The following is a 24983-nucleotide window of genomic DNA, read 5'->3' on the forward strand; positions in this document are numbered from 1 at the left end:
TACACACGTCTGTCACACACACATCAACACTAAATGTATCAATAATGAACAAAATAAAACACAGGGAACATTAAGGCCAGCAAAATCTTAGTCGCGGGACAACAGTGCCCGATCTTTATATGTGTGTCCCAGACAGCGGGGAGGACTCGGGCTTCACTTCCAGGTAGGAGTTGGGAAATTGGAATTAAAAGTTGCGTTCCGCAGGCCCGGTTCTACGAGGGTGCATAAGCATTGCACCCTCATTTTATGTGTCTTCATGCTCAGTTGAAAAGACGAAAAGAAAACTGACAAATGCCAGCGCGTCAAGCCTGATTTATGGTTCCGCGTTAAATCGACGGCAAAGCCTACGGCGTAGGTTACGCAGGATCGCGCACCGTACGTTCGCATCCCTGCGTATCCTACGCCGTACGCTTTGCGTTGGTGCAACGCGGAACCATAAATCAGCCAGTGTCCGTCACTGATCTGCTTCCAGCGCGCAGTTTCCTGCAGCAGCAAGACTCTGCTCTCTGATGCTCCGTTAACACAAAGTAACCGTGGATATTCGCAAGTGGTTTAGCACAACGACACAAACAAGTTTACAGGACTGTCTTAGAAAATTAGAATATTGTGATAAAGTCCTTTATTTTTCTGGAGTCTAAAAATGTCATACATTCTGGATTCATTACAAATCAACTGAAATATTGCAAGCCTTTTATTATTTTAATATTGCTGATTATGGCTTACAGTTTAAGATTAAGATTCCCAGAATATTCTAATTTTTTGAGATAGGATATTTGAGTTTTCTTAAACTGTAAGCCATGATCAGCAATATTAAAATAATAATAATAATAAGCAATGCCTATTATTTATCATGAAACATCAATTCGGAAGTAATGGGCGTAGCTCGTACCCAGCACTTTTCAAACCTTACTAAGGTTTATGGTAAATGTCCCCAGCACTTCTGAAATCAAACTGACGCCCATGCTGGAACGTGAGACTGATAGTAGTTTGAAACAGGAACGTTTCCTGTTCTGAAAGAGTTCAAGTGTTTTTATCTCAGACATCTTATCCTGCTGGAGGCTGATAAACCGGTAGATCCAGTCTGAGCAGGTTTCCTGGTTCCCTCCCCTGCAGATCTGCAGCTATAAGACGGGTCTGAACAACACAAGCTGAACACAGAGCTGACAGCCTCCGTTCTCTGCACACCTGATTTGTAGATCAGAGCTCTGACTATTTTCACCTTTGAGGAAGTAAAACTGTCTCAGTCTCAGTTATCGAGAGGAGAAATGGCGCAGAAAGGAGATCAGCTGGACCAGGAAACCTTTTCTTGTTCGATCTGTTTGGAAGTTTTAAAGGATCCGGTGACTATTCCCTGTGGACACAGTTACTGTATGAAATGTATTAACAACTTCTGGGATGAAGAGGAGAAGAAACTCCCCAGCTGTCCTCAGTGTAGACAGACGTTCATACCGAGACCTGAGCTGGTGAAAAACACCATGTTAGCAGCTTTAGTGGAGCAGATGAAGAAAACTGGAGTCCAAGCTGCTCCTGCTGATCACTTCGATGCTGGACCTGAAGATGTGGCCTGTGATTTCCGCTCTGGAAGAAAACTGAAAGCCATCATCATCATCATCTGTGTGGTCTGTCTGGCCTATTACTGCCAGAAGCCCCTGCAGGAAAACATCTGCCCCCATCACGGTGAGGTGATGAACATGTTCTGTCGTACCGATCAGAAGTCTATCTGTTATCTCTGCTCTGTGGAGGAACATAAAGGCCACGACATAGTCTCAGCTGCAGCAGAAAGGACGGAGAGGCAGAGAGAGATGGAGGTGAGTCGACAACAAATCCAGCAGGAGATCCAGGACAGAGAGAAAGATGTGAAGCTGCTTCAACAGGAGGTGGAGGCCATCAATCAGTCTGCTGATAAAACAGTGGAGGACAGTGAGGAGATCTTCACTGAGCTGATCTCTCTCCTCCAGAAGAGAAGCTCTGAAGTGAAGCAGCAGATCAGATCCCAGCAGGAAACTGAAGTGAGGAGAGTCAGAGAGCTTGAGGAGAAGCTGCAGCAGGAGATCACTGACCTGAAGAGGAGAGACGCTGAGATGAAGCAGCTCTCAGACACCGAGGACCACAACCAGTTCCTCCACAACTACCACTCACTGTCATCAATCAGTGAGTCCACACACTCCTCCAGCATCAGCATCCGTCCTCTCAGGTACTTTCAGGATGTGACAGCAGCCGTGTCAGAGGTCAGAGGTCGACTACAGGACATCCTGAGAGACACGTGGACAAACGTCTCACTGACCATCACTGATGTGGATGTTTTACTGCCCAAAGAACCAAAGAGCAGAGCTGGATTCTTGAAGTATTCATGTGAAATCACTCTGGATCCAAACACAGTACACAAACAGCTGTTACTGTCAGAGGAGAACAGAAAGGTGACTTTAATGGACAAAGATCAGTCTTATTCTGATCATCCAGACAGATTCACTACATATTTTCAGGTCCTGAGTAGAGAGAGTCTGACTGGACGTCGTTACTGGGAGGTGGAGAAGAAAGCAAATGTAGTTTTTGTAGCAGTTTCATACAAGAATATCAGCAGATCTGGGAGGGAAAGTGCATTTCCATTTAATGACAAATCTTGGTCACTACGTTGTTCCTCAGACAGATATGAATTTTATTACAACAACATCCACACCTCCATCTCAGGTCCTCCGACCTCCAGAATAGGAATTTACCTGGATCACAGAGCAGGAGTTCTGTCCTTCTACAGCGTCTCTGAAACCACGACCCTCCTCCACAGAGTCCAGACCACCTTCACTCAGCCGCTACACGCTGGAGTTTGGGTTGGTAAAACTGTTGGAGACTCAGCTGAGTTCTGTAAACTCAGATAGACGCGTTTCCTTCTCCGTGTTTATGAGTCAGTGTTGATTGTTGTGATGTTTCTTCATCGTTCAGAGATCCACATCTCAAACTCTGATTGTAGAGGAACTTTGTTGTTCAGGTGTTTTTCAGGTTTCACTCTTATTTTGGTCATTTATTGGATGTTTTAGTCTATTTTATTTGATCAACCTGAAACTCTAAATGTGTCTTTATGTTTTAATCACATTATTCTTCTTCAGCTTCATGAACCTGAACATAAAAACCAGCAGATCTGCAAATCAGATGATGTTGATATCTAAATCTGTTGAGGATGTTTCATGTTTAACAATCGGAATATTTCGTAAGAAATAAAACTGGTGATGTTTCAACAAAGTGTTTTCTTCAGTCTTCATTCCAGGATTTGACTCAGATCTGAAGGAGAAAACATGAATCTAATATTCAGGTCAAACGGAGGCAGTTTTTTATAAAACTCTGGATAGTTTAGGGGTCTGGCTTTGGTTTTATCCTTATTTCCCAACACCACTGCTGGTGTCTTTCCCTCCTGGCGTTGTGTTTAACACACATGAACGTTCCAGATCAACCGGCAAAACCTGCTGATGACGAGCGTCGGGGTGGAGCTTCTGCGTTTACGTCAGGAACAGATCTTGTTCGTCTTCGTTGTGCTTTCATGAACAAACATCCCATAATAAAGGGGGCGGAGCCGAAAGTGACGACTCGCCGGAGGAAGAAGAGTCGGGCACCGACGTTTTTTCTTGTTAAGTTTTTATTATGCTTAAAAAAGAAAATTAAAAGACAGAGGAGGTGGTGATCAAAGAAAAAGAAAAATATATATTCATATTCAAATCTCTTTAAACATTTCTATTCATATCTGATTAACGATGCAAAGAAAATAATTCCCGTAGTAGTAGTGCTCGAGTAAAGTTCAATATAGACTTTTATTATAACAAAATAGGCAGTTTACGAGGGTTAAATATCTGTCAAGATCTCGTTGTACAACAACCAGGTTGGGACTCCTGGAGGTGGCGGCTCGTCTCCGGGACGCCGGCCCCGCCCTCCACGGGGTTGCCATGGTAGCACGCAGGGGGCGGAGCTCCGACAGCAGGGGGCGGGGCTAGGACAGCAGGGGGCGGAGCTCCACACGACTCCGCCACCGTGAAAGCGGGACGAAAAGCTGCCGATCCGACGGCGGACGAAACGTTTTCTTTCCTCAGAACCTCGAATCTGACGTCTTCACATAAATGAAGGAGTTTCATTCGCGTCTCTGTAGACTTAAAATAGATTTCTGCTTTTATTCTCACGTGATGGATTTAATATCTGACGGTCGACAGCTTTCACACCTTCAAGTATGTTGAAAATATATTTTCATAATCACTTGTTCACTATTTAAAAAACATGTTCACTGAGTTTTGACCTTCTTTCATTCTAAATATGGACATTTAGAAAAAGAATTATACATATATTTCTACATATTTAAATTTATATGAGAAATCTTCAAAGTTATTTAGAAATTTCTTGATGATTTCTTGATGATAGCTGATTTATTTATCTGTAGTTGATTCATTTCCCATTTATAGAGAATTTCTGCCATTAAAATCCAATTTCAGCAGAAATTGTTTCTCTTAGTGTCTTTTTATTCCTAAATAATTCCTGTAATTAAACCACTTTGTTGTGATAGTAAGGATGTGATTCTGAGTTTCTACTAAAATAGCGTCTTTGTGATTTCAAAATACAGATCTTTCTAATATATTTCAAATATTTCACCTTTCACCTTTTAAACATTTTCATGGGTATAAAATTCATTTCTAAACATTTATAGTTCCCTCTTGGCTGAGGTGTATTGCATGGTTTACAGAAGCAGCTCTCTTAAAAATCATTTCTCTTTAAAAATACAACGTCAACCGTCATCTGTAGAGGTTCACGATACCAGATGTGGCGGAAACGTCCAGACGTGTTGTTTCTCTTGGTTTCTGGGACGTTTAGAATCGGTTCTGTGAACGTTTCGAGCCACTTTGACGGACTTTTCCTGGGAGTCCCACCGACGTGAAGAGAATCAAATCAACGCTTGAACGAATCGACCCCCAGAAGCAGATCTGATGGCGACATCTGGAAGCGTGCGGCGCGGGAAGTTAAAAACACAAAACTGGATCAAAAAGTAAAAAATACCAACAAAAAAAGAAGCCGCAACATCAGACGCTGAGGTGAAAGGGCTGATGGGAAATAAACGGGGATGACTGACATGCTGTTAAAGCTCAAACGTGCAAAGTTTAGCGTTTTTGTGTCTCTGTTTCATCTCGTTTCCTCCAGGCTGACAAAAGCTGTCAGAGACTCCGCCCACCTGCTTACGAGACAAAAACAACCAAAAATACAAATCTGCTTCGTACGTTTCTTCTCGTCGCCGTCAAGAATTCTCCTCTGAAGTTTCCTCCCTTAAACATTAAGGAGCTGTACCGTGGCGAGTGTGATGTCACTTCCTGTGTGCTCTTTCCTGCTGGTCAGGAAACCGAACCGTCGTCTTCATGGAGCAAAAACTTAAAAAGATTGAGAATACCTTCAGGTGAGCCGCCGCCTCGTTTCTGGGGGGGTTAGAGGGGGGGGCGACTCTTCCTTTCAAAATAAAACTAAGTGGATGTAAAAAGAGCAGCGCCGGAGCGACCCGAGCGTCGGGACCTTCATAACTTCTCCTTGGACTGGACCCAGATGAAGGGACCCGACTGCTCCTCGATGATCTGCTTCACCTGGTCGTAGATCTCCTCCAGAGTGTCGCCCTGCACCACGGCTGCAGAGGAATGGAGGAAAAACCCGGATTAGAACCAACAGCAGAGCAGTAGATGCTGACCAATGATGCTACTTTATTAGGGCCCGAGCACTGAAAGTGCGAGGACCCTATTGTATCTGTGATGTTTATTATTAGGGCCCGAGCACTGAAAGTGCGAGGACCCTATTGTATCTGTGATGTTTATTATTAGTGCCACGGCTGCAGCAAGAGGCACTCCTCCTCCAAAGCTATGCAATAGCAAGGAGGAGGAATGCCTCTGGCGAAGCCAGAGGCACTAATGTTATCCTGCGGGTTTATTTTTCTTATTCATTTTCCGGACAAAACTTTGGTTCGCTACTCCTACAGCTTTGAGAAAACGCGAAAAGTAAAAACGTAGAAACGTGCGCCTTAAGCGGGAATCGTGTGCTATGACTTTTATAAGCGATTGGCGTGCACGTTTTTGCGCAACGTGCACAAACGTGCGCTTTTAGCGCCATCCGGAATGCATTGGGAGAACTTTGGGGCCTCACCACTCGCACACCGTTACTCGAAAAATTCTTAACCGATTTAGAAAGTTATAGGCTCTGAATAATTTAACTACAGTCCTGTGGATTTTCAGAGCGATGGCACAAATAGTTTTTGCACGAAGTGCAAAAACATTTCCAAATTTCCAAACTAATGGGGAACTATTTTCCCATGTATTTGTATGGCCCTATTCAAAGCGGATGGGAGAAAAAAGACAAAATTCACCTTTTTTCTGAGTCACGTATCTTTCTCATACTTGCACGTAGAACTGTCATTCAAACTTCAAAACGAAGGAAAACTTCTCTTCTCTCTCCAAACCTGAAACAGTTTTTTCTTAAAATGTACACTTTTCAAGATATGAGCGCTCAAGCGAGGACTGGAAATCACTTTTTTGTCAAATCTAGAGTGAAGTTCTAATTGTTTAGAGTGAGCGAAACCTTCAAAAAATTACCATAATTTTTACTTGTAACTCGAGCTCACGGCCAAACCGTAAAAGGTAGACAGATAATTTTTGGTCAAAATGTAGACATAGGTGTTGGGATTCATATAATGTGACTTTGACAGGCGTGGTATGCACCAAATTTAAACGGGAGGGCTAACAGCCACGCCAATTCCTGCATCTGTCTCCATTGACTGCAATGTAAAAAAAAGTTTTCTTCAAAAAAATCTCATTTTTGTTTTCGAACTGCCGTTACTAACACATTTTAAGGATTGTCAGAATCTGCCGGTTGTCTGTCTCTCACAATGTTTTCGTTTTTCTGCTAAGAGCTACGGTTTGATCACAAAGTGGAGTGATTTGAGGCTTGTCACAACCAAAAATCTAGGTTCTAGAAGGTTCTTTGCTGAGTCATCCCCCCTCCCTCTGTATATAGTAGGCTCAGCTGCTGAGTCATTCAGCCAGAACTGGTCACATGACTCAAGCAGGTTCATGGTATATATATATATATATATATATATATATATATATATATATATATATATATATATATATATATTATATAATCGCCACCTGTAGGGGATGTTGAAACTGGTAATGAATGAATGCTGAAGCTGGTAATGAATCAATGAATGAATGAATGCTGAAGCTGGTAATGAATGAATGAATGAATGAATGAATGAATGCTGAAGCTGGTAATTAATTAATTAATTAATTAATTAATTAATTAAGCTGGTAATGAATGAATGAATGCTGAAGCTGGTAATGAATGAATGAATGCTGATAATGAATGGATAAATGAATGAATGCCGAAGCTGGTAATGAATGAATAAATGAATGAAGCTGGTAATGAATGAATAAATGAATGAAGCTGGTAATGAATGAATGAACGAATGAATGAATTAAGCTGGTAATGAATGATGCTGGATGCTGAAGCTGGTAATGAATGAATGAATGAATGAATGAATGAATGCTGAAGCTGATAATGAATGAATGAATGAAGCTGGTAATGAATGAATGAAGCTGGTAATGAATGAATGAATGCTGAAGCTGGTAATGAATAAATGAATGAATGAATGCTGAAGCTGGTAATGAAGGGATGGATGAATGAATGAATGAATTAATGCTGAAGCTGGTAATGAATGAAGGAATGAATGCTGAAGTTGGTAATGAATGAATGAATGAAGCTGGTAATGAACGAATGAATGAAGCTGGTAATGAATGAATGAATGAATGAATGAATAAGCTGGTAATGAATGAATGAATGAATGCTGAAGCTGGTAATGAATGAATGAATGAATGCTGAAGCTGGTAATGAATGAATGAATGCTGAAGCTGGTAATGAATGAATGAATGCTGAAGCTGGTAATGAATGAATGGATGAATGAATTAATGAATGTTGAAGCTGGTAATGAATGAATGAATGAATGCTGAAGCTAGTAATGAATGAATGAATGAATGAATGAATGAATGAATGAATGAATGAATGAATGAATGAATGAATGATTTCCAGTCCTCGCTTGAGCGCTCATATCTTGAAAAGTGTACATTTTAGGAAAAAACAGTTTCAGGTTTGGAGAGAGAAGAGAAGTTTTCCTCCGTTTTGAAGTTTGAATGACAGTTCTACATGCAAGTATGAGCAAGTTAGATGACTAGCGGTTCCGTTAGCGGTCCCATTAGCGGTTCTGTTAGCGGTCCCGTTAGCGGTTCCGTTAGCGGTTACGTTAGCGGTCCGGTTAGCGGTCCCGTTAGCGGTTATGTTAGCGGTGCCGTTAGCAGTCCCGTTAGCTGTCCCGTTAGCGGTTCTGTTAGCGGTCCCGTTAGCGGTCCCGTTAGCTGTTCTGTTAGTGGTTCTGTTAGCCTATTACCTATTTTCTGTAATAACTTTTGAATGGTTTGACATAGAGAGTCATGTGTGGTGTCATTGGACTTGGTATTGAGTCCTTCACCTTTATTGCTTGTAAAATGTACACAAATGTGCAGCAGCCCACCGTGGCACTCTCGAAATTTCTGCGAGGAAATTGTCTAGTTATTATTAGGGCCCGAGCACTGAAAGTGCGAGGACCCTATTGTATCTGTGATGTTTATTATTATTATTATTATTATTATTCTCGCCGTAAATAAATTGCCTTTTTGGAGGCCTTAAAATGCTCGAAAACTCACCAAATTTTGCACACGCTTCCAGAGTCGCGTAAAATTACGTATTTTATGGGCGACAGGCATGGGTCCACAAGAATGGGCTCTATAGCGCCACCTATTTTAGGTTTTTTGACGAGCCCCACAATATGGTTTGACTTACAGCAATGACCTTTATGTGAGTATTATATTAGACAAAGAGCTACAAAAAAGTCTTTTGGACCCATGGTCTAAGTTACACAGGAAGTCCGGCATTTTGAACAGAAAATGTCATTTTTCATGAATTCTGATCATTTCTAGGCCTCGTACTTTAACGAACTCCTCCTAGAGATTTTATCCGATTGGCTCACAACTTGGTTTGTACAATCTAGACACATGGCCGACGCTAAATTGCGAAGCTTTTAAGTTTCTGCCAGAGGGCGTGACCGTAGTGATCCGGCGAAGTTTGAGGTCATTTTTAAGATTCGCCATCAAACATCAATTGGCTGTAATTCAGCAATACATGATTTGATGTGGTCGAAAACGTATGTGCATGATTGTAGGTTGAGCCTGAACCCATCTATGGTGGAATATTCAGGATCGGTTGTAGCGCCACCTGTTGGCACCAGGAATTGTCATGTCTTCTAGTTTGCATCTGTGCTCCAAACGAGATCAGTTTCTTGATCTCAAAGTTGGTGAGATAATAGGTAAGGCATTGACGATGAGTGACAGAGAAAACTGTAAGTTTGTGTCAAAGGGCGTCGCTGTCAGAGGTTGTCAAATTTCGGGGTCTCGCCATGAACATAAAAGTTGTTGTAACTTAAACATAATTGGTCAGAATGAACCCAAATTCAATACATTTAATCGGGCTTGCATTCTGAACAAGTGGATATGACAATCTTGGATGAACTCCATAGCGCCACCTTTTGGTCAGGTATACATTTTTCATCAAATTATGTGCTTTAGTTGCTGTTTGGTTTATCCAATCTTAATAAAATTGACACATTTGATTGGCAGTAGGTTCCTTGTTGACCGTGTCGTGTATCGTGGTCGTAATTTGAAAGGAAGTGGCATTTTTATGTCACTCTGTATTTCTGGTAAAATATTAATTAAAAATCAGAGATTTTGTGTAAGGAAAATTAAATGGCAGTTTCAGATAGCTTACAACAGGACTAAAAAATCATACACTGGAACATATTATTTTCGAACAACTTCGTCACTCTAAAAATTTAAAAAATGAACTAATAACATAAAAAGCTATGTCTTTGTCACAAAATGTCAAAATTGACATCCGACTTCATAGATATGTTGTTTACTATAATGAGAAAATATCTTGTGAATTTCATAAGCCTGAGTGGGACCGGTGATTTTCTATTAATATTTATGTTAAATTCACTGGATTCTTAACTCTGACTGACTGCCTGCAACGGGTGACAGCCAGAGGAGCAGAGTAGAGAAAGGAGGGGTGCTCCCGCGGGGGACGGAGGGAGGGGTGGGGGGTGGGGGGGGGTGGGGCTTGTTATGCGCGCGCATCTCCCGCGGGGGGGCGGGGCATTGGAGCTGACGTTCAGCGCGGCCGCCATCTTGGATAAGGTACCGACGGCCATCTTGGAGAGGCTGGCAGAGATTTAGTTATGAAACAGGACGCTGTCACACATTAAAAATACGTACTTTTATGCTGAAAGACTTTGTATTATGCTCTTTTACAAAGACATGGTATGGAATATTGATAAATGTATAAATTAATTAATTGTATAAAGAAACAAGTTTGATTGTTCATTTGAATTCATTTGAAGGGGAGAGGGGTGTGTTGTTGTATTTATTTATATATATTTATTTATTTATTTGAGAGTGAGAGTGAACTTTGTAATATTATAAGTCCTCTTGGCTTACTATTCCTATCCATTTTTCATTGACTGTTTTTTGTTTTTTTTTTATAGCAAAAGGTGCAAATAAAAATATACACCGTCGGAATTCGGAAACTGATGATTATTTCTTCATCCACTGCATCTTTCATCCACTGGTGCGTTCAGGGACAATTGGAATTTACTCAATTTGGCGAGAATTGACCATTGTGGTTTCTCCTGTTTACTGGTGTGATTAGTGATATCTAAATATTGTAATCTTTAAAGGAGCTTGAGGCTCCTTTTAAGAAATGAGACTCTCTAGCGCCACCCTTCGCCATGACGGACGTTGGGGCTACTGCAGCCAACAGCGAGGCCGGCACGGGAGAACGGGGAGAACGTGCATGCAGCGTCATGTGACGTCACATCCGCAGGACAGCGCGGGAAATTCCGGGCACAATTGCAGCACATTTTGCAGCACACAGCCTGTTCAAGGCAACGGAGAGATACACTAGAGGGCTCATTCTTTTTGGTTTGGAACGCTTCATCTGACATTACTAGAAAACTCAAAACGTATACACATTTTTTTCATAAATCCTGCCTCAATCCTGCCTCATGCTCCTTTAATTACCAACTTCATCTAATTAATGTTTTTAATCTAACCTCAGTAGTGTGAGATATTGTTTCAATGGGAAACTGCACACAAACTCAGCGGCGGTTGGTGTTGTTTTTCCTATGGGCAAGCCAGGCCTGGTGATAAATTTGATTTTTCATGGTTTGCATTAATGGGCGTGGCCTAACGGCTCAACAGCGCCCACTAGAATACTTTTCTCTGCCATAACTTTTGAAAGGTTTGACATAAAGAGTCGTGGGTGGTATCATGGGACTCGGTATTGAGTCCTTGACCATAATTGGCGAAAATTAGCCCCGCCCCTTCTTCTGATTGGTTGTCCCGATTTTCTGCTATAACTTTTGAATGGTTTGACATAGAGAGTCGTGGGTGGTGTCATCACATTCTGTATGGAGTCCTTGACCTTCATTGGCCTGAATTAGCCCCGCCCATTCTTCTGATTGGTTGTCCCTTTTTTCTGCTATAACTTTTGAATGGTTTGACATAGGAAGTTGTGGGTGGTGTCATGGGACTCGGTATTGAGTCCTTGACCATAATTGGTGAAAATTAGCCCCGCCCCTTCTTCTGATTGGTTGTCCCGATTTTCTGCTATAACTTTTGAATGGTTTGAAATAGAGAGTCGTGGGTGGTGTCATCACATTCTGTATGGAGTCCTTGACCTTCATTGGCCTGAATTAGCCCCGCCCATTCTTCTGATTGGTTGTCCCTTTTTTCTGCTATAACTTTTGAATGGTTTGACATAGGAAGTTGTGGGTGGTGTCATGGGACTCGGTATTGAGTCCTTGACCATAATTGGTGAAAATTAGCCCCGCCCCTTCTTCTGATTGGTTGTCCCGATTTTCTGCTATAACTTTTGAATGGTTTGACATAGAGAGTCGTGGGTGGTGTCATCACATTCTGTATGGAGTCCTTGACCTTCATTGGCCTGAATTAGCCCCGCCCCTTCTTCTGATTGGTTGTCCTTATTTTCTGCTATATCTTTTGAATGGTTTGACATAGGAAGTCGTGGGTGGTGTCATTTTTGATATGCTTATGGGGGGCGGTGGCCGTGAGTGCGAGGGCCCGTTCATCGCTGCTTGCAGCTTTAATTATTATTCTTCCCCTAAATAAATTGCCTTTTTGGAGGCCTTAAAATGCTCGAAAACTCACCAAATTTTGCACATGCTTCCAGAGTCGCGAAAAAATACGTATTTTATGGGCGACACGCATGGGTCCACAAGAATGGGCTCTATAGCGCCACCTATTTTATGTTTTTCGACGAGCCCCACAATATGGTTTGACTTACAGCAATGACCTTTATGTGTCTATTATATCAGACAAAGCCCTACAAAAAAGTCTCTTGGACCCATGCTCTAAGTTACACAGGAAGTCCAGCATTTTGAACAGAAAATGTCATTTTTCATGAATTCTGTTCATTTCCAGGCCTCGTACTTTAACAAACTCCTTCTAGAGATTTTATCGGATTGGCTCACATTTTAGTTTGTACAATTTAGACACATGGCCGACGCTAAATTGCGAAGCTTTTAAGTTTTTACCAGAGGGCGTGACCGTAGTGATCCGGCGAAGTTTGAGGTCATTTTTAAGGCTCGCCATGAAACATCAATTGGCTATAACTCAGCAATACATTATTTGATGTGGTCGAAAACATATTTGCATGATTGTAGACTGAGCTTGAAGACATCTATGGTGGAATATTCTGGATCGGTTGTAGCGCCACCTGTTGGCACCAGGAATTGTCATGTCTTCTATTATACATCTGTGCTCCAAGCAAGATGAGTGTATGGATCTCAAAGCTGTGTTACATAATAGGTAACACATTGACCGCCGTTAGAGGTACCGTATTTTCACGACCATATGGCGCACTGTGTGGAAAGGCGCACCCTCAGTTTTGTGTGTCATTTTTGGTTTTAAAACACACATACGGCGCACCGACCCAAAAGGCGCCGTCTACGGAGACGGAGCTGCACACACGCGCGCTGCAAAACACACGCGCTAAAAAGTAGAGTGGAAGCAAAACTTAGTTTGATATTTTATTTCACTTTTCACATCAATCAAACCCTTTAAAAAGGTTCATATTCTGTTTCTGCATTAAAGAATTTAAAAAAACCACCGGGGCGCTGCACATAAACCTGTCTCAGCCACCAGCCCTTTTCATTTCACTCTGGCTGGAAAAGTCTGTTTAGGCAACGCTTTTCTTCACCATAGCCGGCAGTTTCTGTCCATCAGCGTGGCAGGCAAGCACAAGAATAAATACACTTTTCATACCCCGTTGTGCTGCGGATCCCGACCGCGGCGGTCCCGCTCCGCCCCCCCCCGCACTGGTCCCGGGTCCGCTCCCCGTCTGCTCCCCCTCGCGCTGGACCGGGTCCCGGGTCCCGGTCCGCCCCCCCCTGCGCTGGTCCCGCTCACATACGCGCTGTCGGGGAGCCGGTACCGGGTTGTATCCACAGGAGCTCCGCTCCGTTAATTCAGCTGCGCCAGTCCGAATTTCCAGACCTGTCTCGGCCACTTGATCATCATCCCTTCATCCAGCCACCCCTTTTCATTCACCCTTATGACTCCGGCTGGAAACGTCTTATGCAAAGTTTTTCTTTTAAAAATCCCCATAGTTTTCTGTCCATCAGCTGCGCCAGGCCAGCGCCACATAAATAAGTATGTGTGTGTGTCGCGCCGCGAATACACACGCGCGCATGTCGGAGATCCGGTACCGGGTTTGTAACCGACAGATTTGGCTGCAAATCTCGGAGTGTGAAGCTGATCTGACCTGAGACAGACCCCAGAAATATCTGCTCTTAAAGCGGCCTGGAACCAGGTCGATCGGACCGCTTTGGGAACGAGGAAGTGGGGCTGGAGCAGCGCCCATCACCGCGGCTTTAACCGGGGAAAGTGACCGGTTCTGACCGGCCGGGACCGGAGGAGCCCACATGGACTTGTAGCAGGGGCTCCCGGGGAAAGAGCACCGGCATTTCAGCCGGATCTGCCCCAGGGAACCGGCGATCGGACCCCGCAAACCCACGGCAGGTGCATCGGTTCCCGACATGCAAAACACATGCGCTGCAGAACAAGTGTGCTTATTTAAATAGAGCGGAGCAAAACTTAGTTTGATTGTATTTTATTTCACTTTACACATCAAGCAAATCCTTAAAAGTCTTCATCTTCTGTTTCGCATTAATCAGATCAGTGGATGGTCTCATTCACGTCGCAACTCACGGGGGCTTCACCCGCCCCCTTCTCTTTTTACCGTTCTCATGGTGGCCGGCCTTACATTTAGTGGAGCAGATTATGACCCGGATCGTTCAGTTGCGGATACAAGCATGAAAATTGGTACACATACTCGTCAAACCCCACTCTATTCAAAAGTACCGCGTGCCACGCAAAATTTTAAGGGGACGGCCCCTAAAATCCAAGATGTCCGCCCATAAATGTGGTTTTTCCTTTATAACTCGAGATCCATCGATTTTAAGCCCCATAAATATATTGAATGTGATTATAAATGTGGGCATTGCGGAAATTATGGTACCAAGTACATGTCTGTATCTATTACAGTTCTTGTAATACAGCATATAGCATATAGGTACTTTTACAGACTCGGGAGCAGGGCTGGATTTAGCCTGGCTGACTAGGTCACCAAGTCCCCAAAATGCATAGAAAAAGATGCTCTATGCTGTCATCATTTCATCTTATATCCATATTTTATATTTCTTATTGGTTTTATATGTTGGATGCCCTACCTGACACTACCCTCTGCATTTACCCAGGCTTGGGACCGGCACAAATAGGATGCCTGCCCTGTTGAGGCTGCATTAATCTTTTTTTTTTGTTTGTTTGTTTTTTTATTTATTTTTTTATTTTTCTTTTCATTTTTTTAACTTTTTTTATGTTTTTTGTCTTGTCTGTCTTGTCTGTCTATTTATGTTTGTTTATATTTATCCTTTCTTTCCTATGTATTTTTTGTCTTTTAGTTTATTTATACAAATAGGACACTGGCTTGTGCCCTGTTGAGGCTGCATTTATTTTTAATTTGGATATTATTATGTTTTTTTGTCCCTGTCTGTCTGTCTGCCTGCCTGCCTGCTTATTTATCCTTTCTTTCTTATTTCTTTTTTGTCTTTTAGTTTATTTATATAAATAGGATACTGGCTTGTGCCCTGTTGAGACTACATTTATCTTTATGAAGTAATCACATTTTAGCAACATGAGTTAGCATGCCCATATTTTGGTCTATGAATTATAGGTACTTTTACAGAATTGGGAGAGCAAAGCCACACAAATGTAGTGTTACACCTCACAGGTGCAACTGCACAGAGCTGTACACACAAGACCCAGTTTATAGCATTTGCATCTGCCACGACAGCCACATTTACAGCCACATTTGGTGAGCTGTTCGCAGGAATTGGCTATTGGAGAGTTGGCTGTCCAGAAGACTTGCCATTCCTCACCAAGCTTCTGCCATCCCCAGTCTGTAGGGTCCTCTGCTTCTGGCTGACACAGGGTTGCCTGGGCCCACACACAACCAGCCTGGTAAGCAGCACGTCTGGTGTGTTGGAGCAGAGCTGCTCTGGTTGGTGGGATTGACTCATAAGGTCTCTGCTTTCTGGTGAACATGTCAAGCCTGGCCTCATCCACAGTAGCAGCTGTGCTGGATCTGTCATACATTAGTATGACAAACTTCTCCAGAATCTCTAGGTCACCATTATCCACTGTGGGAGGGTAAATACTCAGTTTGGAGAATACAGGTGTGGCCTCTGGACATATGTCCCATGTCTGCCAAGCAGTTTTCTTGCCCTTGTTACGGAAGGCTGACACAGTGTTGCATCCTGTAAATGCGTGGAAGAATCGCATTCCTTTGATCTTCTCCTGGCCAAGACAATGAATTAGGTCATGCACACTGATCCAGCGCAGGCTCTGACCTTGCCCAAAAGCAAGCCACATCTTTTGTAGTCCAGCCTCTTGAAGAGCAGTGAAGACACTTAGTGCTAAGACAAGAACATCTGTGTCATTTGCCTTGATCATGATAGATTGGCTACCATGTTCTGCAGCATGTTTGGCATGCACAAACATGCGGCTGTCAGCTTCCTCGTGAGAGCATTCATCAAGTCCTGAGAGACTAGTTGCAGGAGTGCTGAAGACAGCAGGTCCCTTTGTGACAATCACTATGTTTGGAGCAAACATGTGTGCAACCTTGTCAGCAAGAAAGTGAAACAAAAACATGAAAGTGAAACAAAAACATGCATGCCAAAAAAATGTTTCGTAGTTGCTAAAATGATTATTTCAAGTTCATGGCAGCCGTCTTGAACACTGGACTTAGAATTTTATAATCCTACTTAAAACCCAACTTTAATAACCCTACTTAAAAAGGTTAGGAAAAAAACATTTTCATATTAGCCTACAATATTCACTGAACAACAATCAATGTTCAAATGTCTATTTCTCCCGCGAGTCTGTAAAAGTACCTATATGCTGTATTACGAGAACCGTAGTAGATACAGACATGTATTTGGTACCAAAATGTCCGCAATGCCCAAATTTATAGTCGCACTCAATATATTTATGGGGCTTAAAATCGATGCATTTCGAGTTATAAAGGAAAAACCACATTTCTGGGCGGACATCTTGGATTTTGGAGGCCGTCCCCTTTGAATGTTGCGTGGCACGCGGTACTTTTGAATAGAGTGGGGTTCGAAGAGTATGTGTACCAATTTTCATGCTTGTATCCGCAACTGAACGATCCTTGCTATTTTTGGCCTTAATCTGCTCCACTAATTACCGTAATTCAGGTAATAGACACGGCGCACCGTTTCTTAAGGCGCCCGGCACATTTAAAAAAAAAAAAAAAAAAAATTGCGCCTTATGGTCGCGAAAATACGGTAGTCAAATTTCGGTGTCTCGCCATGAACATAAAAGTTGTTTTAACTTTCACATACTTTGTTCAATTTGACCCAAAATCAATACATTTAATCAGGCTTCCATTCTGAACAAGTGGATATGACAATCTTGGATGAACTCCATAGCTTTTGGTCAGGTATACATTTTTCATCAAGTTATGTGCTGTAATTGCTTTTTCGTTCATCCAATCACAATGAAATCGAATCAAATATTATTGTCATAAGGGTCCTTATTGACTGCGTCACGTATCGTGATCATAACTTGAACGAAATTACCATTTTACGTCACTCTGAATTTCTGGTAAAATAATCATTAAAAATCACTGGTTTTGTCTTAGGACAATTAAATGTCAGATTCAGATACCTTTCGACAGGACTCAAAAATCATACGCTGGTACATATTGGTTTTGGAGAAGTTTGTCACTCACTTTTTTCAAAATATGGGGGGGGGGGGGGGGGGGGTGGGGGGGGGGCATAGACATATATATGTAGACGCCTCACAGACTGGCGCTGCCAATTGGAGCTGACGTTCAGCGCGGCTGCCATCTTTGATGGGTCTCCGATGCGTCCGCCATCTTGGATGGGTCACCATTGCGCCCTCAGTGCATTTATTTCTACTGAGGAAGGTTTTGTCCCCCGACTACAATCATCCATAACTCCCCAAATTTTTTATGCACGCAGCTCCCTGCCCCCACAGGATTTATTTAGACTCAATTTATTTTCCATTTAATATTCATTTTTGTGAATAATTTACCCATCCAAATGATGTCAAATGAGTGAGAGTGAACTTTGTAATACTATAAGCCCTCTTGGCTTCCTATTGTTCATTTTTCATTGACTGTTTTTTGTTTTTTTTTTATAGCAAAAGGTGCAAATAAAAATATACACTGCCGGAATTCAGAAATTGATGATTATTTCTTCATCCACTGCATCTTTCATCCTATGGTGCGTTCAGGGACAATTGGAATTTACTGTATTTGGCGAGAATTGACCATTGTGGTTTCTCCTGTTTACTGGTGTGATGAGTGATATGTAAATATTGTAATCGTTAATTACCAACTTCATATAATTAATGTTTTTCATCTAACCTGAGTAGTGTGAGATATTATTTCAATGTGAAACTGCACACAAACCCAGCAGCCATCAGACTCGGTTTTGAGTCATTGAACATAATTGGTACAAATTAGCCCCGCCTCTTTTTCTGATTGGTCAATATTTGATAGTACCTATTCTCTGCCGTAACTATTGAACAGGTTGTGATAAAAACATGTGGGTGGTGTCATCGGATTCGGTATTGAGTACTTGACCTTCATTGGACTGAAATAGCCCCGCCCCTTCTTCTGATTGGTCAATATTTGATAGTCCCTATTCTCTGCCGTAACTTTTGAACGGGTTGTGATAAAGACATGTGGGTGGTGTCATCGGACTCGGTTTTGACTCCTTCACCTTCATTGGCCTGAATTAGCCCCGCCCCTTCTTCTGATTGGTCGATATGTGATAGATCCTATTTTCTGCCATAACTTGAATGGTTTGATATAGAGTCGTGGGTGGTTTCATCCGCTAAATGTCCAGGCTGAAGAATCTACATGCAAGTCATACAAGCTTCCACTGCAGCCTGAACGTGCACAAGGGTGCGAGGGCCCGTTCATCGCTGCTTGCAGCTTTAATTTTACTTTATATTCGATCAAATTTGTCACAATAGCATAAACACACAGAGGACCCAGGGTGGTGGACGGCGTCTCACCTGTGAAATGTTCTGTGAACTCCTGCTCCAGCTTGGCGGCTCTGTCGAAGGTTTTCCTGCCCTGATCGTCCGTCAGGCGTTTGTTCATCTCTCTGCAGGCGCAAATGCAGCTCAAGGTTTGGCAACAGCTGAGCTTCAGGTTTCAAGTTTCAAAGTAGGGAAGGTCCTTCCCCCGACTCACATGATGTTCTCCACAGATTTGGGTTTGATGAAGATGGCGATGGGGTGAAGCTGCGCCAGCTGGAGTCTCTTGATGGCATTTCCTGACACGTCCAGGATACAGTGTTTACCCTGAAAACGGCGCAGAAACAAAGATCAACCCCTCTGAAGGCTGGCAGCACCAAAGCTGCTCCAAAGCTGCTCCAAAGCTGCTCCTAAAGCGTTTCTCTACAAAGAAATGTACGTTTTACGTCTCACAAAACATGTTATTTTATTGTCTGAAAAATGGTTCAAATGTTATTTTATTGTCTGAAAAATTGTTAAAATATGTTATTTTGTTACTTGAAAAATTTAAAATATGCTTTGTTGATGAGAAAATATGTTTCTCTATTTTTCTTATTTTTGTGAGGGGGATATATATTGTTTTTCGCACTACCTTGTTCTCTATAGCTGATATAACATGAATTACTCCTATGTGGGATCATTAAAGTTCTTATTTTTGCCATCTTATTATATTTGGTGCCTAACTGTTTTCAAAGAATATTAGTGCGTGTTTTAACGAATAAATGAGATGTAAAATGTATGTATGTATGTATGTAATTTCTTTGTAGAAAGGCGCTTTATGAAAATAAGTCCATTTACTTGTATTAGTTTACAGTAGGGCTGCAACGATTCGTCGACGTTGTCGACAAAAATCGATAATCAAAATTGTCGACAATGAATTCCATTGTCGACAATTGTCGCCAGACGTGTTTTTCCAACGGAGTGAGGCGTCTCACTTCAATACAATCTCTGCTGAGAGTCGCGCATGCGCGCTAGCGTCTCTGCCGAGCGGTAGCGGGTAAACAATAATGACGGCGTCCCGTCCTGTAGTAGAGCAGCTGCGCGTAACAAAACTTCTAAAGTTTTGGAGCCTTTTAGCCTGGATACGGTAAATAAAAAGATGACTTGCAAGGTTTGCAAAACAGACCTTGCTTATCACGGGAGCACGTTGGTAATGCATGAGCATTTGAAGAGAAAGCACGTCGGGTCTGGGTGACGAGTTTCAACAAATGATACACCAGTTCAACCCAGAGAACGTCCTGCCATCCAGAACCCATTTCACCCACTTGATAGAGAAAAAATATGAGACGTTTTATTTTATTTTTTATATAACACATTTGCCTGTCCTTAAAAAATGAAAAATAATGGACAGAGGTTTATTTATTTAGGGATTTATGTCTATACTTGTCCTTGGTTTTAAATAGGACATTTTATTAACTTTTTGTATGAACAGCGGCAAAGTTGAATAAAATATCTACAGGACTGTCTCAGAAAATTAGAATATTGTGACAAAGTTCTTTATTTTCTGTAATGCAATTAAAACAACAAAAATGTCATACATTCTGGATTCATTACAAATCTACTGAAATATTGCAAGCCTTTTATTATTTTAATATTGCTGATTATGGTTTACAGATTAAGATTCCCAGAATATTCTAATTTTTTGAGATGGGATATTTGCTTTTTCTTAAGCTGTAAGCCATGATCAGCAATATTAAAATAATAAAAGGCTTGCAATATTTCAGTTGATTTGTAATGAATTCAGAATGGATGACATTTTTGCATTACAGAAAATAAAGGACTTTATCACAATATTCTAATTTTCTGAGACAGTCCTGTATTTTTCATTGAAGTACCCCGTCTTTCTTGTGTTTATTATCATTTGCCACATAATTAAAGCGACATACTAAATTTAAGAAAAAATTACTAATTATCTGATTAGTCGACTAATCGTTTCAATAATCGGTGACTAGTCGACTATTAAAATAGTCGTTAGTTGCAGCCCTAATTTACAGCGCAGTCTTGAACATGTACCAATATGGCGGCGACGTTGACATATCGCAGCAGCTCCATGGGGCGTCTACGTATATATGTCTATGGCACCAAGGTATTGCAATTTTACTGCAGTTTTTAGGTAAGACTGAAAAAGATGAATTAATTACAGATTTTAATTAATTAATTGCTCCATTGTTTTAATGGCTTGACAGCACGAGTTAATATTTTCCTCTACGTTCACTTGGATCACCAGAAACCAAGGCCTTCTGCAGGTTCCGCTCCGCCTCCCTCCGTTAGCCGCCAGCTGTTACCGTGGAAACGGGCGGTCCTACCTTCTCGGCCACCTGGCGCACCGACTGGACGCTGGTCCCGTAGAGGTGGTTGTTGTACTGCCCCGCCTCGATGAACCGGTGGTCCTGGATGTCCTTCTCCATCTGCTCCCTGGAAACCACGAAGTGGTAGTCTCTGCCGTCCACCTCGTAGTCGCGCTTGGGCCGCGTCGTGTCTGCGGGACGAGAGCGAGGATGGCGTTCAGATACGGCACAGGACCACGTTCACGGGGACACGGCCGGCGGCACCTACGGGGGACACACGATCCAAACTTGTCGGGGAACTCGGAGATCAGGTCGTCGTTGATCCGGTCCTTCATGGGGCCCAGGATGATGACGGGTCGGGTGTAGCCAACTGTCGACGGGAGGAACAAAGCAAAAGGCTCACGGTGGCAGTTAGAACATGAGTAAGGGATAATGCCCGACAAGGTGTACATTAACATAAATATATGGATGTGAACCAGTTTGCTTCTGCGAATTCCATATATTTCTGATAATGGACACCTCGAAGGGCGTTATCCCGCTTATACCATGGTCACTTACCAAAAAACATAAATATTAAATCAGTTATTCATGCTTTAATGTGTTTTCAGTTGAAATCATTAGTTTTATAACAAGCCACAGCTGAGCGACTATTTAATCTCTCGTCTGCAGCCGTTGGAACCTGGTAAGTTACAAAGTTTTTTAACAAGCCATAACTCCTTTTCCTTGGTAACACCTGAGGGTCTGACTAAAACCTGGAACAATCACTACCGTCCCATAAGGTCCTTAATGGACACAGTGTTGACTTCTCCAGTAACTAGGACGGACCTGAGATACGATTTAGCAACGGGAGATATTCTAGTTCGCTCGGCTATTTTCTTTCCTCTCCTCTTCTGCATCCCAGTCATCAAAATTGTTAAATTTACCAGATAAATTAAGAGAAATTACAAAATCACTCATGTTGCCGTTCCTGCGCAATACCTGGCAGGGGTACACTGCTTCCCAAATCTCTCTCTCCAACTTTCTTCAACGCAGGGGAACCGTCTACCGCCCTCATGTTCTGCTAGGACTAAACTTCATCTCAGATCAGCGTGACCAGCATCAGCTGAGGAGCTTCCCACCAGCTGCTCGCGAAACTGGTCACCAAGAATCAGTGAACGTTCGTCCCCCCGGGATACAACGTAGTGACCCGCAAACGGGGGCCAAGGAGACGACGTAACCAGGCTACAACTACCAGGAAAAGGGGGACGGGTGGTTTATTGATTCATTATTAATAACTATCGTAACAGAATTTTTAATAATTCTAATAACTGAACTAGCACTCCGTTTGTGGCACAACATAATTGGTGCCCCGTGTGAGGATTTAATACATCAGCTTTGTGTCAAATAATCCAATATGAAGTCATCTTTAGTAATTATTAATAATTGTCGAAAGACGATTATTAATAACTCTAATAACTGAACCAGCACCCCGTTTGTAGCACAACAGCGGCTTCCGGACTCACCTTCTTGCTGGACGACGGGCTCGTAGGACAGGACAAACTCCTCCTGGGCACCTGAAACACACAGACGAGCAGCTTAGCGATGGGAGAGGAACGAGGGATGAAGCGGAGGACGGATGAGAGCTGAGATCCATCTCCTGAAGTCGGTTTGAGTTTGGGCTGCGAGTGGCGGCGGCGAGAGGCCCCAGGAACACGGCTCTGACAGCCGGACTCCAGGCCGCCGACCCGTTTACGTTGTCTCCGAGCAGATGTCTCACCGGCTGGACAAATGTCTCTGAGTCTGGTTCTGATGCACGTTGATTTGGCGTCAGAACCTGGGGCCTCATTTATAAAGCTTGCGCGCGCACAAAACAAGGCTTGAAAGATGCGCACGCCACGTTCTACGCAAAGGTTGGGATTTAAAAAAAAAAAAAAACTAACGGGAAAATGTGCGTATCTTTACGCAAACTTTGATCCTAGTGCACAAACATTTTGAAGATATGGGGAACTGGCAATGCAGGCGGTGAGCTGGTGAAATGAAGCCAGATTCATGTCATACTCTTAATGTCATCACATATCAGACTTATAGATCCATGTACACCCAAGCCGGCAGTGTTATAGATCTATCTGTTCCGTAAGTGAGCCATTACGCCTGTATTTGCAGTAGGTACTGCGTTCATATATCATACTTCCATCTTCAATTGGTATGGAGTGGTGAATAGCACCAGGTTGATTATTTATCGTGACAATCATTATTATTTATTATTATTTATTATTTATCGTGTAACAATCAGTCCAATTGCTGAGTAAGAATATAAATTGCATGGTGACAGCCGTGCGTAATGCTGCACAATGGATGCGCTGGCACTGCTTGAGGATCACGTAAATGGATCAGGATGGAGAGAGTATTTAGGGCCCATGAAGATTTCCTGGCCCATGATGATGACTGGCTCATAAGCCGGTTTGGATTCCCTAGAGCAGTGCTCTTGGATCTCTGTGCTGAACTGGGTCCAGTGTTAAACAGACCCCGCCAGAATCGCGCCATCCCGGTGCACATACAGGTGCTGACCACTCACTCGCTTTCTTTTTATTAGTGATGCCACTACTGTGACCACCAAATAATGTGGTTTTCCTGCCTCCACCTCATCCACAACATCTCGATCTCAGTCTCCGTGAAATTTAGTGGCACGGTGACTCGACACATAACTCGACATCCTGACGCACAGCATGTGTAGGAAACAGACTGCAGGCGCTGCGCAGGCTCATTTATATGCAAATACAGTCATGAAATATTTTGCATTGACCATTCATGGTATAAAGTGGGGGTGTAGAGGGCGGGATATGAGGCAAATTCACCTGCGCAATCTTCCAGCTGGACTGATTTATAAAGAGAACATTGCGTGCAAGTGTGCGTGCACACGGTTTTATAAATCAGGATTTTTTTTGAGCGCACGCCATTTTCGGCTTTTGAACACACTTTTAATATGAATCCTACGCACTCTTTTATAAATGAGGCCCCAGGTCAGGATGAACAACAACCAGCCTACAGGGACTAGAGGTCCATCAGCGGCGAGGGCGGCGGTTAGGGATTAGGGATTGTTAGTCATCGGGCAAAGCGGGCGGAGTGTCACACTTACGGTAGCTACTCTCGCTGTCGCTGGCGTTGGACGTCACGTGTTCTGGAATCACAACAACACAGAAAACAAGCAGGTCAGCATTCCCACAATGCTTTGCATGAGCAATCAAAGAATTCACATTTCACATTTCTGAACTTCCTGTTGCAGGAATCTTCAAGCTCGTCATCACATTTACATCTGAAATCCTATCTGAGGTTTTCCATCCGGAATCGGTCAACCCAGAACCGCAGCGCCAGCCAGGTGAAACCAGCGCTGCCCCAGCACACCTGGCGCAGGTGAAGGGGTCACCGACGGGTCCCCGACCCGCCCATCCGAGTCAGTGCAGAACTGGACCCTGAATGAGGGGAACTGGACTTCACCCTGGATGTCCACCGAGACGAAGACCTCCAGTCTGGGGATCCCTGTAGGTCTGGGGTGAGGAAGATCTCCAGTCTGGGGGATCCCTGCAGGTCTGGGGTGAGGAAGACCTCCAGTCTGGGGATCCCTGCAGGTCTGAGGTGAGGAAGACCTCCAGTCTGGGGGATCCCTGCAGGTCTGAGGTGAGGAAGACCTCCAGTCTGGGGATCCCTGCAGGTCTGGGGTGAGGAAGACCTCCACCAGGAACCAGCTTCAGCTTCTAAACACTTATTTCTTGAACTGATAGAAACCCCGAAGAGTCCAGTTCTGGTCCTGACAGGTGTCATCGTCCATGGGACATTGAGTTTCCTGGAGACCACGTGGGGTGCGCTCTTATGATTGGCTGAAACAAAGGAAGACATCTGATTGGTTGCAGATTCTTCC

The 24983-nt window shown here is 43.1% G+C and overlaps 2 protein-coding genes across 2 annotated transcripts; one reads left to right on the forward strand and one right to left on the reverse strand.

Annotated features, from left to right (window-relative positions):
• Positions 1-1175: 1175 nt before the first annotated feature.
• On the forward strand, positions 1176-2873 carry LOC133452158 (tripartite motif-containing protein 16-like). Its single transcript, XM_061731379.1, has 2 exons — positions 1176-1529; positions 1644-2873. Exons 1-2 carry the CDS (start codon positions 1266-1268, stop codon positions 2871-2873), a joined length of 1494 nt encoding a protein of 497 aa, XP_061587363.1. The 5' UTR covers positions 1176-1265.
• Positions 2874-5521: 2648 nt separating this feature from the next.
• Positions 5522-24893, reverse strand: LOC133452159 (disks large homolog 1-like). Its single transcript, XM_061731380.1, has 9 exons — positions 24878-24893; positions 24470-24778; positions 24204-24245; positions 22591-22641; positions 21357-21458; positions 21107-21279; positions 18979-19088; positions 18798-18889; positions 5522-5638 (listed from the first exon to the last, which is right to left on the reverse strand). Exons 1-9 carry the CDS (start codon positions 24891-24893, stop codon positions 5532-5534), a joined length of 1002 nt encoding a protein of 333 aa, XP_061587364.1. The 3' UTR covers positions 5522-5531.
• Positions 24894-24983: the final 90 nt, after the last annotated feature.

Source organism: Cololabis saira, chromosome 10, assembly GCF_033807715.1.
Source record: "Cololabis saira isolate AMF1-May2022 chromosome 10, fColSai1.1, whole genome shotgun sequence".
NCBI classification, from domain to species: domain Eukaryota; kingdom Metazoa; phylum Chordata; class Actinopteri; order Beloniformes; family Belonidae; genus Cololabis; species Cololabis saira.